A 17526-nucleotide genomic window follows, 5' to 3' on the forward strand; every position below is an offset into this window, starting at 1 on the left:
ACCTGTGCACTTGTGTGTGGATTTCTTTTTAGCATGCACTCCAAACGTTGCCTGCCATATTGCATTAATTAGACCTGCTCTGATTAAGCCAACGGAGTCAAGCTGGTATTGGGCAGTCTCATTCATGTGTGTGTGTCTGTCAACACTGAAAAGTGAAAAACAATACAGGAACATGTCTGTTAGAGGTGGATGTTGGGATGAGTGGGAGTGGCAGATGTGTCTCTTTTCCAGCGGCATCAAGGGGTAATTTTGAATGCTTGTTTCTGTTGAAGCAGCACTTTGTATATTGTTTGAATATATCTGTGCTGTAGCTGAGCTGCATCACTTTAGCCTTACTCTATAACCTGGCACACAATACAAAGCAAATGTACAATGCAGAATAAGATGGTCTGTTGTGCTTTACATGCAGCGGGCGGTGGAAGAGTTTCTCTGCTTCTGTATGTGTTTATCTACGTGCCCAAGCCTATTGAGATTTCTCTGATTATGTCTGATCCCGACGAGGGTGTCGATTGTCGTGGGGCCTCTCAGAGAAACCATGTTTTATGCATGAGGGCGGAGGGTAGGGCCGGTTATGGGGGTTGAGTAGGCGGACACGCAGAACCGCCAGATCGGCGGACACCATGGCTACTTGGCAAAGATGCACAATAAAGCTCTTATAGGCTTTGGTCCACCTATTAAACTCCTTTGTTCCTCTCCATTCAAGAGCAATGTCGTTTCCCTCTTAATGTCCCCAGTGTTCCCAGTACACATGGACAGTACAAACAGCAGTGTTCCCCAATGTGTGTTTCTTAAATTAATCCAAGCAAGAAATTGTATTTTGATCACACCAGTCACTGAGCCGCTAGTTTTTTCCTGTATTGAGGTCAAGACAGAGAGTATTGTTGATTGAAAGCCCATGAAAATGTTTTTATGAGCCATTAATCTCTCATAATAATATATATATATATAACAGTTGTTATTTAAAGAACATGCAAAGATCTGTAATTGTGGATTGACTGTCACAACTCGGGTGCGAGGGCAAGGAGGGAGGACTCAAACGCAGAGTTGATGAAAAATAAAAGGGCCCTAACAGTCAAAACTCAAAATCAAAATCGCTCCCACCAAAAAGGGGAGGAAGGAGGAGAAAACAAAACCAACAAACAAAACAGGGACCTGGACTTGAAAACACAAACTTGACTTACGTGACACGTGAACGGTCGACATGTAATGACGCCACACCAGACAAGGGACTCACAGGGCTTAAATACACAAGGGAGGTGCAGGTGATTGGACACAGGTGGAAACGATCAGGCACGGCAGACAATTACAGGGGAAGACAGGACAAGGCAGGAAGTGAAGTTACCCAGGATCACAAGAGACATAAAAACTACAAAATAAGACAAGAAGCAGACCCAAACCGTGACATTGACGGTAAAATAATTTTTTAACATTCAAGCCCTCTATGCTTCACCGTGAGGTTGAACTAAACATTTTGATGCTAGAATGTTGGCGAAAGAAATCTGGCGAGTAACAGCCAGATTTGTTTTGTGCTATTTATCCTGAGACAAAGCAATAAAACAACTAACTTGCAGTTCATTATAGAAGGGCATTCATAATCTAGGATGAGTGAGCTGCTACTAGAAGAATACTAAATTAGAAAGTTTAAATTTTCATCAGATCTCCATACATCCATTGAGAGATCAAAGGTCAAGTCGTGTTGGAGAATGCCACACTACTCATTAAGCTGTGAAATGAAATATTCTGAACCACTGACGCAGCCACACTGGTCTAAAGTACCTCCACACATGAAGTGTCCTCCACTCTTTCTCTCCGTCTCTTTTCTTTTAACAAGTGTTTGCTTTATTTTTTGAGATTTTTTAAACTGTCAACCCTTTACAATTAAGAATGGCACGTTGTAAAAGTGAATTAAATGCAGCAATAGTTGATAAGCCTGTAAACGGACGGAAGTCACTATTTGCATTGCAAAATTGAGAGGAGGGCACAGAAACAGGTGGAACAAAATAAAATAGTGGAACAAGCAGACAAGAACTAAGCACGTCATAAATAAGCCTCACAGAGTGGTTGCCGCCCACTTTCTGCTCTTCCTTTCTTAATGTAGGCTACAGGTTATGAAATAATAAGGGGTCCATCCCTCTTGTTATGCTAATGGTCTTCCGATAAGTCCTCCTGCGTCCAAGTTAATTAGGGCTGACATTTAAATGAGTACACTTGTGTTGAGGAAGATGGGAGGACTGTGGAGGAGGAGGGCCCCTCTCTCTCTCTCTCTCTCTCTAATTGAGTTTGCTGCTGGCTCCACCTTCGATGGCGCTTTTGTTTCCTGCCACAGGCGACGTGAATGCAGCTGAGTGAGTCTGCAGGTCATTTATAGTGGCTCTGCTACATGACGGTGTATGTGATGCTTTGTCTGTGTCCACACAATCATCCCTAACCTACATACCAGATATCCACATGTAGCAGAAAATCCATATTTACCTTCATGGTCTGTGCTTCATATGTGTGGAGATAACTCAATGGAGGCCTCAGAGACAGTTGTGTATCTAGTAGCATAAATTGCAGACATGCATAACTTGGTTTCTTTGTGGTGGAAGTTTAAAAAAGGTTTTTGAAGAAATGTAGGTCCTCAGACAACATTTGAATCACAGCAAAATTAATCAAATATTCCAAGTGATAGGAGCTTTGTTGTTTTGTTTTTAATAAACAAACACTACATCTCTTCCCATTGCTTTCTGTCACCAAGTAACCTTCTTAAATATAAAATACTTACGTAATCTTTCAGATCTCAGCCAATGTAGTTCCTGGCTAGATTACTGCACCAGGGACTAGTCATTGAACTCCATAGTCTTTAGATGTTTTCTCTTCATAGAAGTAGAGAGGTCACCTTTACAACTGACGTTTATCCGTCTAATACTGTGATGAGTCCAGAGAGAAGTGTGCACTTAATGTTACGCTATGCTTTAATATGATGCTTGTGTTCTAAATACAGTAATTCCACATTAGTCTTGGTCTTTTTCAGCCACTCAGTATTCACATAAAATGAATCATCGTGTATAATGTATAATAACGTATTCCTTATTAATCTTATTTAAACTGGTTAAGAACAACATGAATATGTCAGAGGGATTCTCAGATGTTGATCTGACAAATAAGTTATTTATTTTAATGAAATCAAAGAGAAGTGAAGATGTATTTCCTTGAAGCAGCTGGGCTGATAGGAGCTCATATCCCCCCTCTCACCTCCTCCCTCCACAGCGATGGCAGACTTCCACGTCCAGCCAGAGTCGGTGCATGCAGAGGAGTCCGGCGTTGCTAGATTCCAGTGCCAGATCCACGGCCTGCCAGAGCCTGTCATCAGCTGGGAAAAGGACAGACGTCCGGTGGACACCGAGGACGAGAGGTTGGTCCAAACCAAATCCGTGGCATGACACCTCTTAGAGTTGGCAGCTCTTCATCAGTCCTTTATCAGGTCCCACTGCATTTGCTTCCGTCTGTCTGATGTTGTTTTTCTTTTCCTATCGCAGGTACACTCTCCTGCCCACAGGCGTTCTGCAGATCACAGGAGTGCGTCCCGGGGACAGCGGCGAGTTCTGCTGTGTAGCCCATAACAGTGCAGGAGTGAAACACAGCACTGAAGCACTTCTCACTGTCTCAGGTTGTAATATTTAATCTCTTTCACGTCTACATACCCGACCACCTAAGATTTTCTAAACCTATTGTTCCTCTTCATGATTCAAGAGAAGCAGGATATTGAGCTGGAGAAATCAAATTAAAGGAAGCCATCCATCATGCTTGTCCCCATCTTATTCTCCCCTCTCCCTGCCCTCCCCAGGCTCTCAGTCATCTGTTTACAAAGAGCCTATGATAGTGGTCGGACCAGAAAACCTTACCCTCACGGTTCACCAAACCGCCATCTTGGAGTGTGTTGCTACTGGATACCCTCGGCCCATTGTGTCTTGGAGCAGACTAGGTGAGAACAAACCCTGTTCTTATCAAAGAAAGGGCCCCAGAAGGGGAAAATATGTATTTGGAATATTTCTTTCTGGGCCCGTATACTTGCATTTCAGCAATTATTTGTCAACTCCAGTGTTTTCCGTCATATGTGTGCTTTGTGTCGTTGTATGCTTGTGTGTTCTCTGCAGCACAGCTTTGATCCTTTCTGCATGGTGTAACGTATGTGTGTGCACAGAATGCATTTGATACAGTAAAGTATCTATTGTGTATACAGGACGCTGTGGGATTCATCACAAGGCCTTTAGGCTGAACATGATGTTTGACTTCATGCTTCTTCTCCCAATTGAAGTTGAATATCCAGGGAAGCATTGGCGAGCCTCTGAATAATTGCTTTGAGGTGCTGAAACAGATACGATTAGTTTCCCCCGTCCCGTCGTGCTTCTGTATTTTTTCTTGACTATCACTCAAAGTCAAAACATTTTTTCAATCTGGTATCTGTTCTCTTTACCTATTATCCAGTGCAATTCGCTGTGCCAAATGTAAATGGCTGCCCCTCCCAAGCACATGGGCATAATTAGATTGGGGGTATTTGCCTCACATAATGCCGGTCGAATGAAATGCTAACACAATGGGATTTGTGTGTATTCGATTACAGCAGGGAGGCTAAAATGCATAATTAATCTGATAGTTTCACATCAGTCACTCCTTAATGCCCTTCTGTATTTACTGCTATTCATTCAACAGTCCCAAAGCCTGCTAGCTGCAGTGCTCTTTCTTTTCTGCCACTAACTTAATTAGTGTCTGATGAAGAGAAACTGATTTGTGGGGGGGGCCAAGAGAGAGAGAACAATATATAGGAGAAAAAGGCACGAAAAGAACAAGACTGCTTTTGTTGAGACAAAAGTTCGCAGTACTCAGCGCATAGTTGACGATAATGGAAAAGTATAGAAAAGCAATAAAGTGCTTCACAATGACAGACACAGACAAAACTGATTGGTGGGAAAATTCATTTGAAAAATTTGTGATGATTAATTGAAAAATATTGACCTCTTCACAGTCCATGACCACAAGATCTGAATACTCGTAATGGATATATTGGGTGGTTTTGTGAATTGTTGACCTCACATTGGAAGCTGTGAAAGAGGTTAAGTATCCAGAAAAACGTTTTTTAAATCATCCGGTTGGAAAAATCTCTGGACTGTGAGTTTGCTGAGCTGATTACCTTTTATAGTGAAGGACAATGAACACACACTCTCTGAAAAGAGTCCACCTAAAAACACAGCAGTATCTCTTTTTTTCACTTGTTTGGTTTAGTTGCATGTTTCATGATTAATCCCTTTATGTTTTTGTGTTACATTTGTATTATTTATTTTATATTTACACATGCAGTGGTACGAGCTGTGTAGTTAACGTAATTAAAGAAATATGAAAGTGCAACTAAGAAAACATTGCTGGCTAGTGACCATGTGGTTTGTAAAACATGTGAGTACGGGGAGAGCAGAGACTAGGCAGCTATGGATTGTGTGAGGAGATAAAAGTTGCTTATAATTTCTGGTCGCTCGATAGCGGCTCGAACATCCCCCGTGTAAAGGTTTGAAAGGCACTCCAAGGCTTTGTCTTAGCATGAACAAAAGAGTTGTTATAGAATAAAGGCTTTAATTAACCGAACATCCATTAGAGAAGCTGCACTTAAAATAAAAAACATTAATAGATAAAAACAGAATGTCCCCTTTAGGATGAATGTCCCCTTTAGGAAGAACCTCTGACAAAAAGCTCCCAGTTAAGACAACTCACTTCAGCGTGAACACCACACCTGTTGTTCTGGCAGCGTGCTCATGAGACATCACACACTTCACTGTGAGAGCTGCATCCTTGACCTCTGGCAGGTCAAATTGTGTCTGTAAATGTGAGATTTCTGTAAATGTTAAATAACGACGTCTAATTAGTTGTTAAAGCCCAGTCTGACCATAAAACATTCACCACATTTACCTCCACTTAACATGAACATATTCTCCACATGGGCACACCTGGTCCTTTCTGGTTCTGCCCTGTGTGAATCCCCTCTCTCTCTCTCTCTCTCTCTCTCTCTCTCTCTCTCTGAGTAGACGGGCGTCCCATCGGTGTTGAGGGTATCCAGGTACTCGGCACAGGGAACCTGATGATCTCAGATGTGGGCGTGCAGCACTCAGGGGTCTACGTGTGTGCTGCTAACAAACCAGGGACCCGTGTTCGTAGGACTGCTCAGGGACGTCTGGTGGTCCAAGGTGAGTTCTGGCAAAATTATACATTTTCATATCTTTAGGAGTTGTGTGAATGGACATCTGTGTCTGTGCACCCTGACTCCCGTTTGATAACTTACCATTAGGAGAAAGATGAGCGGTCCCTCGGCCCTCAATCCTTATGTAAATGATCAAATGTTCCTATTGTTTATTAGTTTTAAATACCACAGAACTAAAACAATCTATAAAATCACATTGGGAAGGATAATATCTGATAAATGCTGTTTTTATCAATATTGTCCGATCCACATGGATAAAGAGCGGTGTACACTATAGTATATCTGTGATTACATCTTTTATGGCAAATTGCTTTTTAGAGATAGAGCCAGTTTGGAATCACTGAGCACAGCGTGCACAGTGACATTTCTTTTTCATTCACACAACTCCAAATAAAATCCAATTCAGCCACAGCGTAACACATCCTACGGCAGGAGAATAGTTGTATCGGCATCTTTAGAATATTTGTGTTTTTTTCCCATATTCATGGCCATGCACATCCAATATAAAAAAGATACATGAAGCGATTACACATACTGTTTTTTATACTTTATTTGGTTCTGTTATATTATTCTCTACAGGGTTGAACCATTAAAGTGTTTGATAGTAGGTCAGATAGATGCGGGCTTCTGACCAATGGGATGCAGCCAGGTCTGTGTGGCCCTCGGTGCATTAATTGTACCGCGGGAACATTGCAGCATTTATTTTCCTCCCTCACGTAACGATCAGATAAAACTTTAGCACATAGCAGTATTGATCCTAATCAATATTTAATTTGATCTGCCTGTCAAGTGCGAGTCCAGCCCCAACTTTTGCAAGAACAAAGAGAAAAAGCCATGAATGTTAATTATGTGTCAATGTCATTGATTTGTACAACTCGTGTACTCAAAATAAATGTTCTTTAGGTCGATTTTACTGTAACTGAACTTAAACTTCTGTATGTCCTAATGAGATGTCTGTGGCTATTAATTCAGAAAAGGAGTACAGAGGTCAGGAATTCATACTCTTAATAAATGCAGCATGCCGCAAATCATCTAGCTTCAGAAGGAGGAGGAGTCAAAGTGTGACAGCCCAAAAGGGAAAACAAGAGCAAGACGGATGGATGGTGCTGATGATCTAACTCACACCCAGGTGCAAATCCATATGTTTCTGAGGTCCCTCTGACCTTCACCTTTAAGAAATCCCTAAAAGAACATATTGAGTGAAAGGAAAGGAAGCAAAAGGGAAAATAGAAACGAAAGGACCTTCACACAATGTCAGCACACTCAGCTTTTCATTCGAGAATGGAAGTGATGACATCAAGAAAAGTGTCTCAATACATTTTGTCCAGGAGAGGAAAGACGAGCGGGAGGGGAAAAAATGTCTGTGCTAAATAAGAAAATAAAGATAAGTATTTGAAGTAATTGAAGAGGAAGGTGTGTGTTTTGATACGCACTAATGCACCAAATACGCAGACCAACAAATGCTCTATTTTGTTCTGATTGAAAAACATCTGCACAACAACTAGAATGCCCAACAAACTGAGGACATTATTGATCAGTTTTGATGCTTAAAGTGCATAGACTATATATTTGGGATGTTTTAAAGATTTTTGTCTTTTCTGGAACGAATGGGCATGAAAGTGAGAATAACTTAAATAATTGCTTTAGGTGCTGGTGAACAATAACCACTGATACAAGTTTATCTATTTCAAAAATCCTTTAAAAAATCCGTAAAGAATCCGCTCTGAACGAATGTAGGAAAGCTTTGGTGTTTTGTGTTTTATTCATTATTAAACGCCCCTTGTTCCAGCTTCTTACCCTCTACCGATGTGATATTTTAATCACCGCAACACTTTCTCTTAGTTAATACAGACATATTAATAATTCAGGTTATGAAATCACTGCTAACCGCTGGAACAATAATGAGTGCAGCAGAGGGGGGGGTCTGTCAGCTCCAAAAAAATTTAAAAATCCCACTTCAGCAGAGTAATTACTTTCTGATATAAAAACTCACTTCTCTGCTGAAAGAACAATTTCAGATGAATACATTATAACCTCTAATTGACCATAGCTGAAAGCATAGGATTAGACGAGTTTTTATAAAACTATAAACTGCAGCACCATTTATATGTAAATGTGTTGGTTATTTTAAAGCACATTTGTCCCACAGAAATGTTTTGCCAATTGAACATAATTCATATATTTTCAATAGTATGTTCACAATACACCTTTAATGCAGTACTACTACAACTACTTGTGACGGCTGACTGTGTACCACTCAGACTCTCCTTGAAACCCCTTTTGATTGTAAACCGAGGCCGTCGTTTCCTCTCTCAGCTCCAGCAAAGTTTGCTCAGGCTCCGCAGTCCATCGCTCGGCCCGTCGGCACCAACGCAGTCTTCACCTGCCAGGCCGAGGGCGAGCCCGAGCCCCAGCTCACCTGGCTGAAGAACGGGCAGATCCTGGAGCCCTGGGGACACGTCAAACTCAGGAACAACAACAGGTGAAAAATTACTTTCTCATGGGAACCTAAAGGAAATTGATTCATATATTCAAGTATAGCCACCGATTGGTCAGGGTGTGGAAATGATAATCCAGCATCACCATAGCACTGCACCAAATATACACACAATAAAGTGATTTTTCAAAATGAGTCAATACTGTCAGAAGTTTAAACTTAACTGCTTTTCTTCCCAAATCCTCTTTTTATTTTTACTCATGAGGTTTCTACATCTGATACCCCAATCTATCAGATATGCATATATTCACACACGCAACAGGATGATTAGTACGACTTTCCAATGAGCCGCACAATATAAAAGCTTTGAAGTCTTTATTAAGGAATAATAGATAGAAGAAAAAGAGAAAGTGAAAAATGCTTGTAACCACCAATAGGAGTAGGTGTTGGTACACTTAATGGGAAACCCACAGTGTTAATTAATGGATTAGCATTAAAAAAAATAGACAAAGCCTGGTAACACGTTTCTCTCATTATTCTTTTACAACTGATTGATATAGCACTTGGAAACCTGCCGTTAAAGCCTTAAGGGTGACCAATCACCACCAAAGATTTCATTATTATTATATCAGCAATATGAAGAGCCATTGTCCATGCCATCCCATAATGCAAACTGTGTTTAACAGCTCATCTCCTGAATGCCGGGCACTCTCTGTGTCCTCACACCACTGGACCCCACTCACAGAAATATGGATTTCAGTAAACACCCCATTCTAATCATTGGCATCATCAAATGTTCAATTTTGCCGCGTTTCTTCTGCTTCTCACGCGGTTTTTCCTGGAATTCACGCCTGCCAAGACATGAGCCTCAATTTATTTGTGCCTTTGTATGCGCTCAGCGTATTGACTGGATGTTGGAGGCTTTCCCATGGCAGTCTCCAGGAATGTCATGAGGAAGAGGACCTCTGCTAGTTACCATTCTAAGCACCTCACAGTATAAAGGTTGCATGTTACAGTGCCTTTTTTTGGTGTTGAAGTACTGATGGTTTCAGTGGGTAAGAGATACTATAAAGGAGTAAATACAAGTTGGACCTATTTTTCTGCTGTATGTGGGTTTTACATAATGATGGCCAGTGCCTTGAGGAATGTGTTTTCCAGCACTTGGTTTCAAGGCATTATTTTAAAAAGGATCTTTCATAATATTCCATCCTGTTGCAAGTACTGCTTAATGTTTGATTGAGCGCTTCTACACTCCATCAATCCAGCAATGAAAGTTACATTTTTCCAGTTGACCCTGGCAGCCAACTGTACATGTGTGTTATTATTTTCTTAAAAGAGAAATGTGGCGGTAATATATTTAATTTACACAGCTAACAGTCCTCTGTCGCAATGAGTGAATAGAGCAGACACATTGTTCACCCACTCTGCTCCCCTCCCACTTGCCCACACCAGTCTATGATTTTCAGAGAGATGGAGCGAGGAACTAACAAAGGAGCAAAGAGGAGGAAAGAAATAAAGAGGAAAGAGGCCACACTTGGACGTACAAAGAAATATGAACAGGTGATCAAAAGAGAAATTGTGAGTAGGCAGGAAGAGCAAATCAGGAGCGAGGGGGCGAAGGGTCAGTCAGAGTGTCCCAGCGTGTTTCACTCAGCGTGTGCTTATGGACCTGCTACAACGTGAGTCTCATGCATCACAAAGCCTGCTCTGTGATTGGTTGGGGAGGCAGGCGGCAGCTTGAGACCTACCATTAGCTAATTATGTCATACACTGAGCTAGTTGACCAGGAGACGCAGTCAGCCATCTAGAGGACAGACCAGCTGGATGTGCCTCTTTACACAGTTGAACTGTTGGCATAGAACACAATTCACAATTCATTATCATTGCCCCTTATTTGAGCTTGTCAAACAGCTGACAATTATTTTATCATCACTTAATCTGTATATCTTTTTGTTGTCTTTTTATTCATTTTTTGGTATTTAAATGGTATCATATTGACATCACAACAACACAACATCTGAGTTTATGAACCAACAATCCCGAACAGAATTTTTTGTATTTTCTTCAGATTTGCAAAAGCAGCCAGTCGTTTTTGTTTTTGTTTAAAAAAATATGAATGTGAGTTAGAAAATATTTATATTGGTGGTAAATATATTATCATCAAAATGTTTTGCAATACATTTTCTGATTATATCTTTTTTGAGTAATTGATTAATAGACAAATAATCTGCCCATTTTCTCTCATCATAAAAAGCTGATGAAGCAAAGGAGTCGAGTGGAGATAACACAGCCTGGTTCCTGTGTTCCTCGCGTTGTTTGGTTAGGATTGCTAAAGCAATTTGTTGAGGCGATGAAATACGGCTTTGATATTGAAAAGGTCAATTTAAAGGACGTTTTTCAAATATTGAACCAAACAACAATCTTTCATGAAGCGAAACCAAGGGCTTTCAGTTGTCCAAACGTAAGCTAAAAACTTTAATGTTTTCTAGCCTCCATCAGGTCTTAAAGAAGTAAAGAGAAGTAACTAAATATGTTGATAGTGATCAAATTTCACTGTTGGTTCAGACCGTTTTGAGCTTAATTTGTAATAAATATGGCAGGATTAGTTCAGGCAGCGGGGACTTAGCTGGGAGATTGATGGTTCAAGGTCTCTCCCCAGACTAAGTACAGTGTGTGAACTGGGATGGTTCCACTTCACTAAAAAGGGACGGCTGAAATGTCTTTGAGCAAGGCACCGTCCCCCCAACAACCTACCGGGTAGAAATTGATTTTACATCTACAAGGTTTCCCCAAGCAAATTATATTCAACATATATAGATATACATATCTATATACGTAAATCTATGATGTATAAACACATAGATACTCTGTCAAAAAAGGTACGCTTATAAATACATTTCAGCATTTCAATTCATGTTGTGGTGTGTATATTTGCGTAAAAATATACACACTGAGGTTTCTCCCCTCATTTATCCCTCAAGACGCTGACCTTTAAAAGCGAATCGGACGAGAGAAGGAAGGAGAATCGATTGTACATTTCATTCACGCACACGCGTGCACACACATTAATCAAAAGGCAAGTGAGCCCCGTGTGTGCCAAAGTAGCCCTGTGGTGCATACCATCATTCATTTTGTGCACATGCATAATCAAACAGGAAAATTCACATATTTCAGCCTTTACACCTCGTCAGTAGACGCACATGTTGCACACCAACACACACGAGGAAAACACAGCATCGCAAAACGCTCCCTGACATGTGAGGACTTCAGAGAGGAGCTGATTATCCTTTTCTGTTACCAGACATTGATGCTCAGGGTGTCAGAGGTGTGTCCCTCAACAGGCCTTCGTAAACACACACATGATTGCCATCACATTCATAATTGACCCCTGCTGACACGACTCCCGCAAAGCAGGCGATTGTGGCTATTTAAAGCCGGTGTGAGTGCTTTGGCTAATTATGACGGTCTCTTAAGTTTCTAAAGTGGGCACCTGTAATCCTCCACACACAACCTGTGATCTCACATCAGGTTGTCTAATAAACGTGAGGATTGAAATACAAACTGTATTGTTTTAATGGAGATGCATGGAGAACTGATAAAGACGACAAAGGTAATTCCATCATGCGCATGAAGATAGAAGAAAAAGATCCCATGAGAGCCACTACTTTTCTAATTAATGTAGACTATGAGGATCAATTTTACATTAGTGTAGAGAGGATTTAAGTTTTTTGGTAAAAAAAAAAATATTCTCGGAGGTTGTGTGTGAGTGAGTGAGTGAGTGTGTTTTATAATTAATGACAAACATCTGAAGGAACAGGCAACACAAACCTGGGCATTTTGTTATTGGGTTTCCTTTTTTCTTCTTTCTTTCTTCTCTTTCTTTCACACAGACCTGCCTTTCTTGTTTGCGGCCCCTCTCTGTGCCCCACATCCGCGTCCTGCCCCCATTACAGAGAGCCGGGGCCTGGGCATTGGCCTTGAACTCTCACCCCGTCTGTAATCAGTCATATCCCTCGGCCCTTCCCTCCTCTCAGGCCACAGACAGCTCATTGCCCCCCCTTCCCCATCTCTTCCTCCTGTTTACTCTTTGCCCCCCTTTTCCCTCTTGCTGAATATAGAGAGGCCGCGGTGCCTTTCGATGGGGTGCTGCTCAGACACAACAGAGATTACTCTCTGTTGTGTCTCAGCAGCACACGAGTCAACAATAGAGCCAAAAGCCCTCTGTCAACCACTCCCCTGGCCCATGACCTTATCCATCCATCTGCGAAATGATCTCTGACCGATGAATGAATGATGTGTCAAGCCGTCATGACAAGACAGCTTGGCTTTGGAGCAGGCAGACAGACGAAACAAAGCCCAAAGTATTCCCTTTCTCTCACTCAGACTTTATTTCTTCCCCTAAACATTGTGTGGGTGTTTGATGTTCTTGTTTCCAAATCTGAATTTCTGTCTTTCCTTAATTCAACGTAAAACTAAAACCAATTATTTTAAACATTCGGCATCGGTCGGGTCTTGCAAAATATCCCGGTACAGGAAGAAATGTGGTTCACATTTCCTGCTTCCGCAGCAGAGTGGAAACAAGTAACACCTCCTTCAAACAGAAACACTCTGCTCCTTATTTGCCCTATTATTTTCTGAAAAAGGCCCCAAAAACACCAAAGTATCTGCCCACCAAAATGAAACCAAGACACGGAGTCTAATGGAATAGAGTTTTACATTAAAATAAAACACAAACAAATTTAAAAACGTTTCATATATTCCGATATAAAAGTGTAATATATATAAAACTAATAAAGCTTTAAATCCTGGAATACTGACAAGTAGGTTTTGACAGTAGGTGTGGAATTCCACATGATCAGCATGTGTACGTGTGTGTTCATGCATGTGTATGGCATGTATGCGGTTGGATGCCACCGTACCTTCCAACCCACACACCGGGGAGGCTGGTAGTAGTGCGTCCCTGGGGGCCCCTTCGCTGCGTCCGTGGAGTCTGGTCAGGGCTGCCTCTCTGCAAACACTCGATCCATCGCTGATACGAAAGGCTGTCACAAATGTGATGGTTGAGTGGCGAACTGCCGCCGCCTCCGGGGTCGCGGGTAAGATTGGCTCGGAGAGGGCGAAAAACAGAGGGCCTCATTGACCCGGTTATTATCCGGATTGAAGCCACCTGGCAGACCAGAGAGAATAAAACCTCTTCGGTCCATTCTGACCCAGATTACAGAAGTACAGTAATCGTATCCCCGTACATGAATTTTGAAAAGGTAATGGAATGATTCACTTCTCCACCAAGCCTGCTGACCCAGAAAAGCCCCCCTCCTCACCCCCTTAATCTTACACATCCATCCTCACAAACCACGCTGAGGCTGGTAGTTCAGTGCTGTCCATTCAGAGCCAAAAGGCAATTTCCTCATTTTCCATTTCACAGGTCCAGAAGGTTGCGAGTGAAAGGCCACGTGCATTGCAGTCAGCTGACACGTTGTTCTTTCTATGAATGAAATGCTTTTCCTTACGAGATGGTTCCGACATTTTACATTTCCTTTTGATTTAATACACAGATGATGCAGCCTGTCAATCAAATAAAGGTGATCATCCTTGCGACAGGTTCTTCCAAACTACGGCAGTGGCAGATTAGGCGGGATGCTGCAGGATATGTTGAAGTCCTGTGATATTCAATTCTTGTTTCAACTTACAGAAAAGCATGAGAACCAGACGCCAGAAGGGGTCTAAAGATGCCTGTGCTCTGTTAAAGTGGTGTGACCTCGGGCTAGAGGTAGAGAGAGACGACTAAGCCACAACCCCTTCCATATTCCCAAGATATACCTTATATGCGCGTTTTCACTTTTCACCAACAAATTTATCATCATATAAATACCACAACAACGGCCTTGGCATGCACTAGGCATCCAGTAATGTTTCGCACCACAGGGTGTAATTTTCATAACATGTTACATTTTCTTATTTTTCTTTTTGCCTGAGGAAAATAAGAGAAGATGAAGTATTCTCATCTAATAACACTCAACATGCACGCAAAAACACACATAATGCTTAAGTTTATTGTATAACAGAATGTCAAGTAGAAGGATATGAAAAGCACGGATACGGTGCATGATGAAAGTACAACAGTGATGAGCGATGCTTGAAAGAAACTATATAGAGTGGGAGCATTGAGTGGGAGAGATAGCAGGTGTCTGTGTCTGTGTGAGATGAGGTGAGTACAAATGCATAGATGGATAGCAAGGTACAAATGAAAGGTTTCACTGATGTAGGCAATCCATATTATTTTTTTAAATAGATGAGCCAGCGAGTTCCACTGGAAGACAATTTGGTTAGAGAGTGAGCACTCTGCATGAGTGAGACTCTTTTCACATACTGCTGCTGTGTGTTGTGTGGCTCTATCTTTGCTCACTCATGCACACCTCACTCATACCTTTCAAATGCGGCTTATATAACACAACGTGGACACATTAATGGTGAGTGATTCCAGATGGCATTTCCCTTCCATTCATCACGCTATTGTGGTAAATTCAATTCCCTTTCTTTGTTTATTTTGGACAGATATAGATCCAGATGCAGATTAAACACTGTTCTGCACTCTCACATGTTGTTGTTGTTGTTGATGCATGTACAAACCAAAAACAGAAACGACAGTTCCAAACAAAAGTAGCACATAAATTATTCAATTAATAATTTCTATCATGTGCATTTGATTTGTGGTAACTCTGTTGTGTTGTTCATTCTGTACACATCTATTACACTAGTGCCATCCTGTGAGATGGATCCCTCTTCTGTTCCTCTTTATTTTTTCTCCGTTTTTTTAGGTTTATTCCTCTACAGATGTGAAGGTCCTGTGAGAGAGGATGTCATATGTGAATAGATTATGAAGCCCTCTAAGGGAAGATTTGTGTTTTGGCTCATGAAAATGGAATTGAAATGATGTGTATCATACTATATCCAGAATGCAGCAGTACAACCCTATAAGACATGCACTTTGAAAATGAGATGCTGTACTTTGTTGCTGGTAAGTATTAAGCGCCACATTGACAATAGTACTTCATACTGCTACTTTGGTCTTTTCGCAATTGAAGGTAGAGGAGTATGTTTGATACGGAACGATTCTACACAATATTTGACCTTTTGGATTTGCACAACTTCTACTCGCATGGAGTCCTCGACAGTCAACTCTTATTACGCCAGAGAAAGTAAACTTTACAATTTCCATTTCCTTCCTTTCCTTCCTCCCTCCTCCTCCTCTCACAATAATAATTTTGTGTTAATAACATTAACATTACTAAGTTATCTGATCTGATGATCTGATAAAGTTGTTTCACAGAGAATTTAAATTATTGAAAATGAATTGCTTTTATTCATCAATAAAATAATTGGTAATAAGACAAATTAGTTGCACCTCTGAAGTTGTCTATGAGGAACATGCCTAATACAAAATATATCTAATGAATGCTTTGAGCAGCTTGGAACAATCCTTTGTTTACAGTAGAAATATAAATAAAAGAAAGGCAAAGCCTTTTTATTCCAGTTTATAAGCCCTAGCCTTGGGATTTCTTTTCGAAAAAATTGTTTTTCTCAATTTATGTAAATCCATAAAAGCTACTGCAAGCTCTGAAAATGTTTTTCATTATCTGATGGAACAGATATATGTTATCAGCACAGTCTTTGTCTGCACACACACTGTAGGTAGAGGCAGAGACAGAGACAAAGGACTTTAATTTCTCACCCCCCTGTCTTGTACCACTAAGTGCTTATGACAGGACCTGCACTTTTGCCTTTCGTTTTTTTTCTTCTTCATCTGCTCCTCTTGCTCTGTGTTTTTCTTTCCTTCTGAATTGTATGTAAACTAGGTTCTGTGCAGTGGGCAGGGCAGCAGAGCAGCATATGTGTCTACCAAACCAACTGAGGGTCACCGACTGCATATTAGCATGAATTCATCAGGATTATCCAGTTTAGAGAGGCAGGGGGGGGAAGAGCAATATCCCTGGTGGTCCCTACCACACTTAGCTGGCAGCCTGAATGGAGGGAAATACGGAGGGAATAGACACTGAAGGAGAATACCAGAATGGGGGGGGGCAGAGTCTGAGGTTCCAGCTGTCTCAACCTGACGATGTAGTGGTGACAGCGTCTTGACGTCACATCGCAGGCCGATGCCGATTCCCCATGACATCAACGGCTGCTTTGTCATTATTCTAAATGATCCGTGGCCTTAAAGGGCTGCTGTCACTTCAGCGATCCTGGGTCAGGTTTTATTGCACATCCTGTCTCTTTGCTCCATGTCATGCATTTAAGTTGGAGTCTTCAGCAGGCACAACATTTCTATCTCATGCGCATGAGCGTGCATCTGTAATGCTGCTTATCTAGTTTAGCTGGATTTATGTCCCAATAATTTAGCTGATCTTAACAGAATAGAGCACTTCCTGCCTTTATCCTTCATTTTAGCCCAGGCACGGCACAACCTCGCTCTCAACCATGGCAAGACTGTTTACCAAAGCAAACGATTTGGTAATGAAGCACTATTGTGTTTTATGGTGTTTCTCATTCCTTCGTCATCAGTCCACCCTGGTCTTTGTCACACTGCAAGCTCCTCCTTTCCCATGTTGTTTTCCAATTGCCCCCACGCACCTCTGTTTGCCACACACTCGATGGCACTGTGTTGCCCAAGAATGTGATTAATGGCTGCAATTCAGCCTGAAAATTCCCTTGAGTGGATGCCAGTTGGCTTACGCAGAGAAGAAACTCATTACTGCTGTCAGTTGAGCTGACGAAGCAGGGAGGGGTGTGAGTGATTGTGTGTGTGTCTGTGTGTGTGTAAGAGTGAGAGAGAGAAACGCATTTTTTTCATGTCTGTAAGTGC

The 17526-nt window shown here is 41.5% G+C and overlaps 1 protein-coding gene across 1 annotated transcript in view; it reads left to right on the plus strand.

Annotated features, from left to right (window-relative positions):
• LOC134127301 (immunoglobulin superfamily DCC subclass member 3-like) overlaps window positions 1-8712 on the plus strand; it is a 33194-nt gene extending 24482 nt beyond the window's left edge. The window contains exons 3-7 of the mRNA XM_062561736.1: window positions 3250-3394; window positions 3519-3649; window positions 3827-3964; window positions 6054-6212; window positions 8543-8712. Of these exons, the coding sequence (XP_062417720.1) occupies window positions 3250-3394; window positions 3519-3649; window positions 3827-3964; window positions 6054-6212; window positions 8543-8712 (743 nt within the window). The remainder of the gene's footprint in view (window positions 1-3249; window positions 3395-3518; window positions 3650-3826; window positions 3965-6053; window positions 6213-8542) is intronic.
• The last annotated feature ends 8814 nt before the right edge of the window (window positions 8713-17526 follow it).

Source organism: Pungitius pungitius, chromosome 4 (genome assembly GCF_949316345.1).
Source record: "Pungitius pungitius chromosome 4, fPunPun2.1, whole genome shotgun sequence".
In the NCBI taxonomy this organism is placed as follows: domain Eukaryota; kingdom Metazoa; phylum Chordata; class Actinopteri; order Perciformes; family Gasterosteidae; genus Pungitius; species Pungitius pungitius.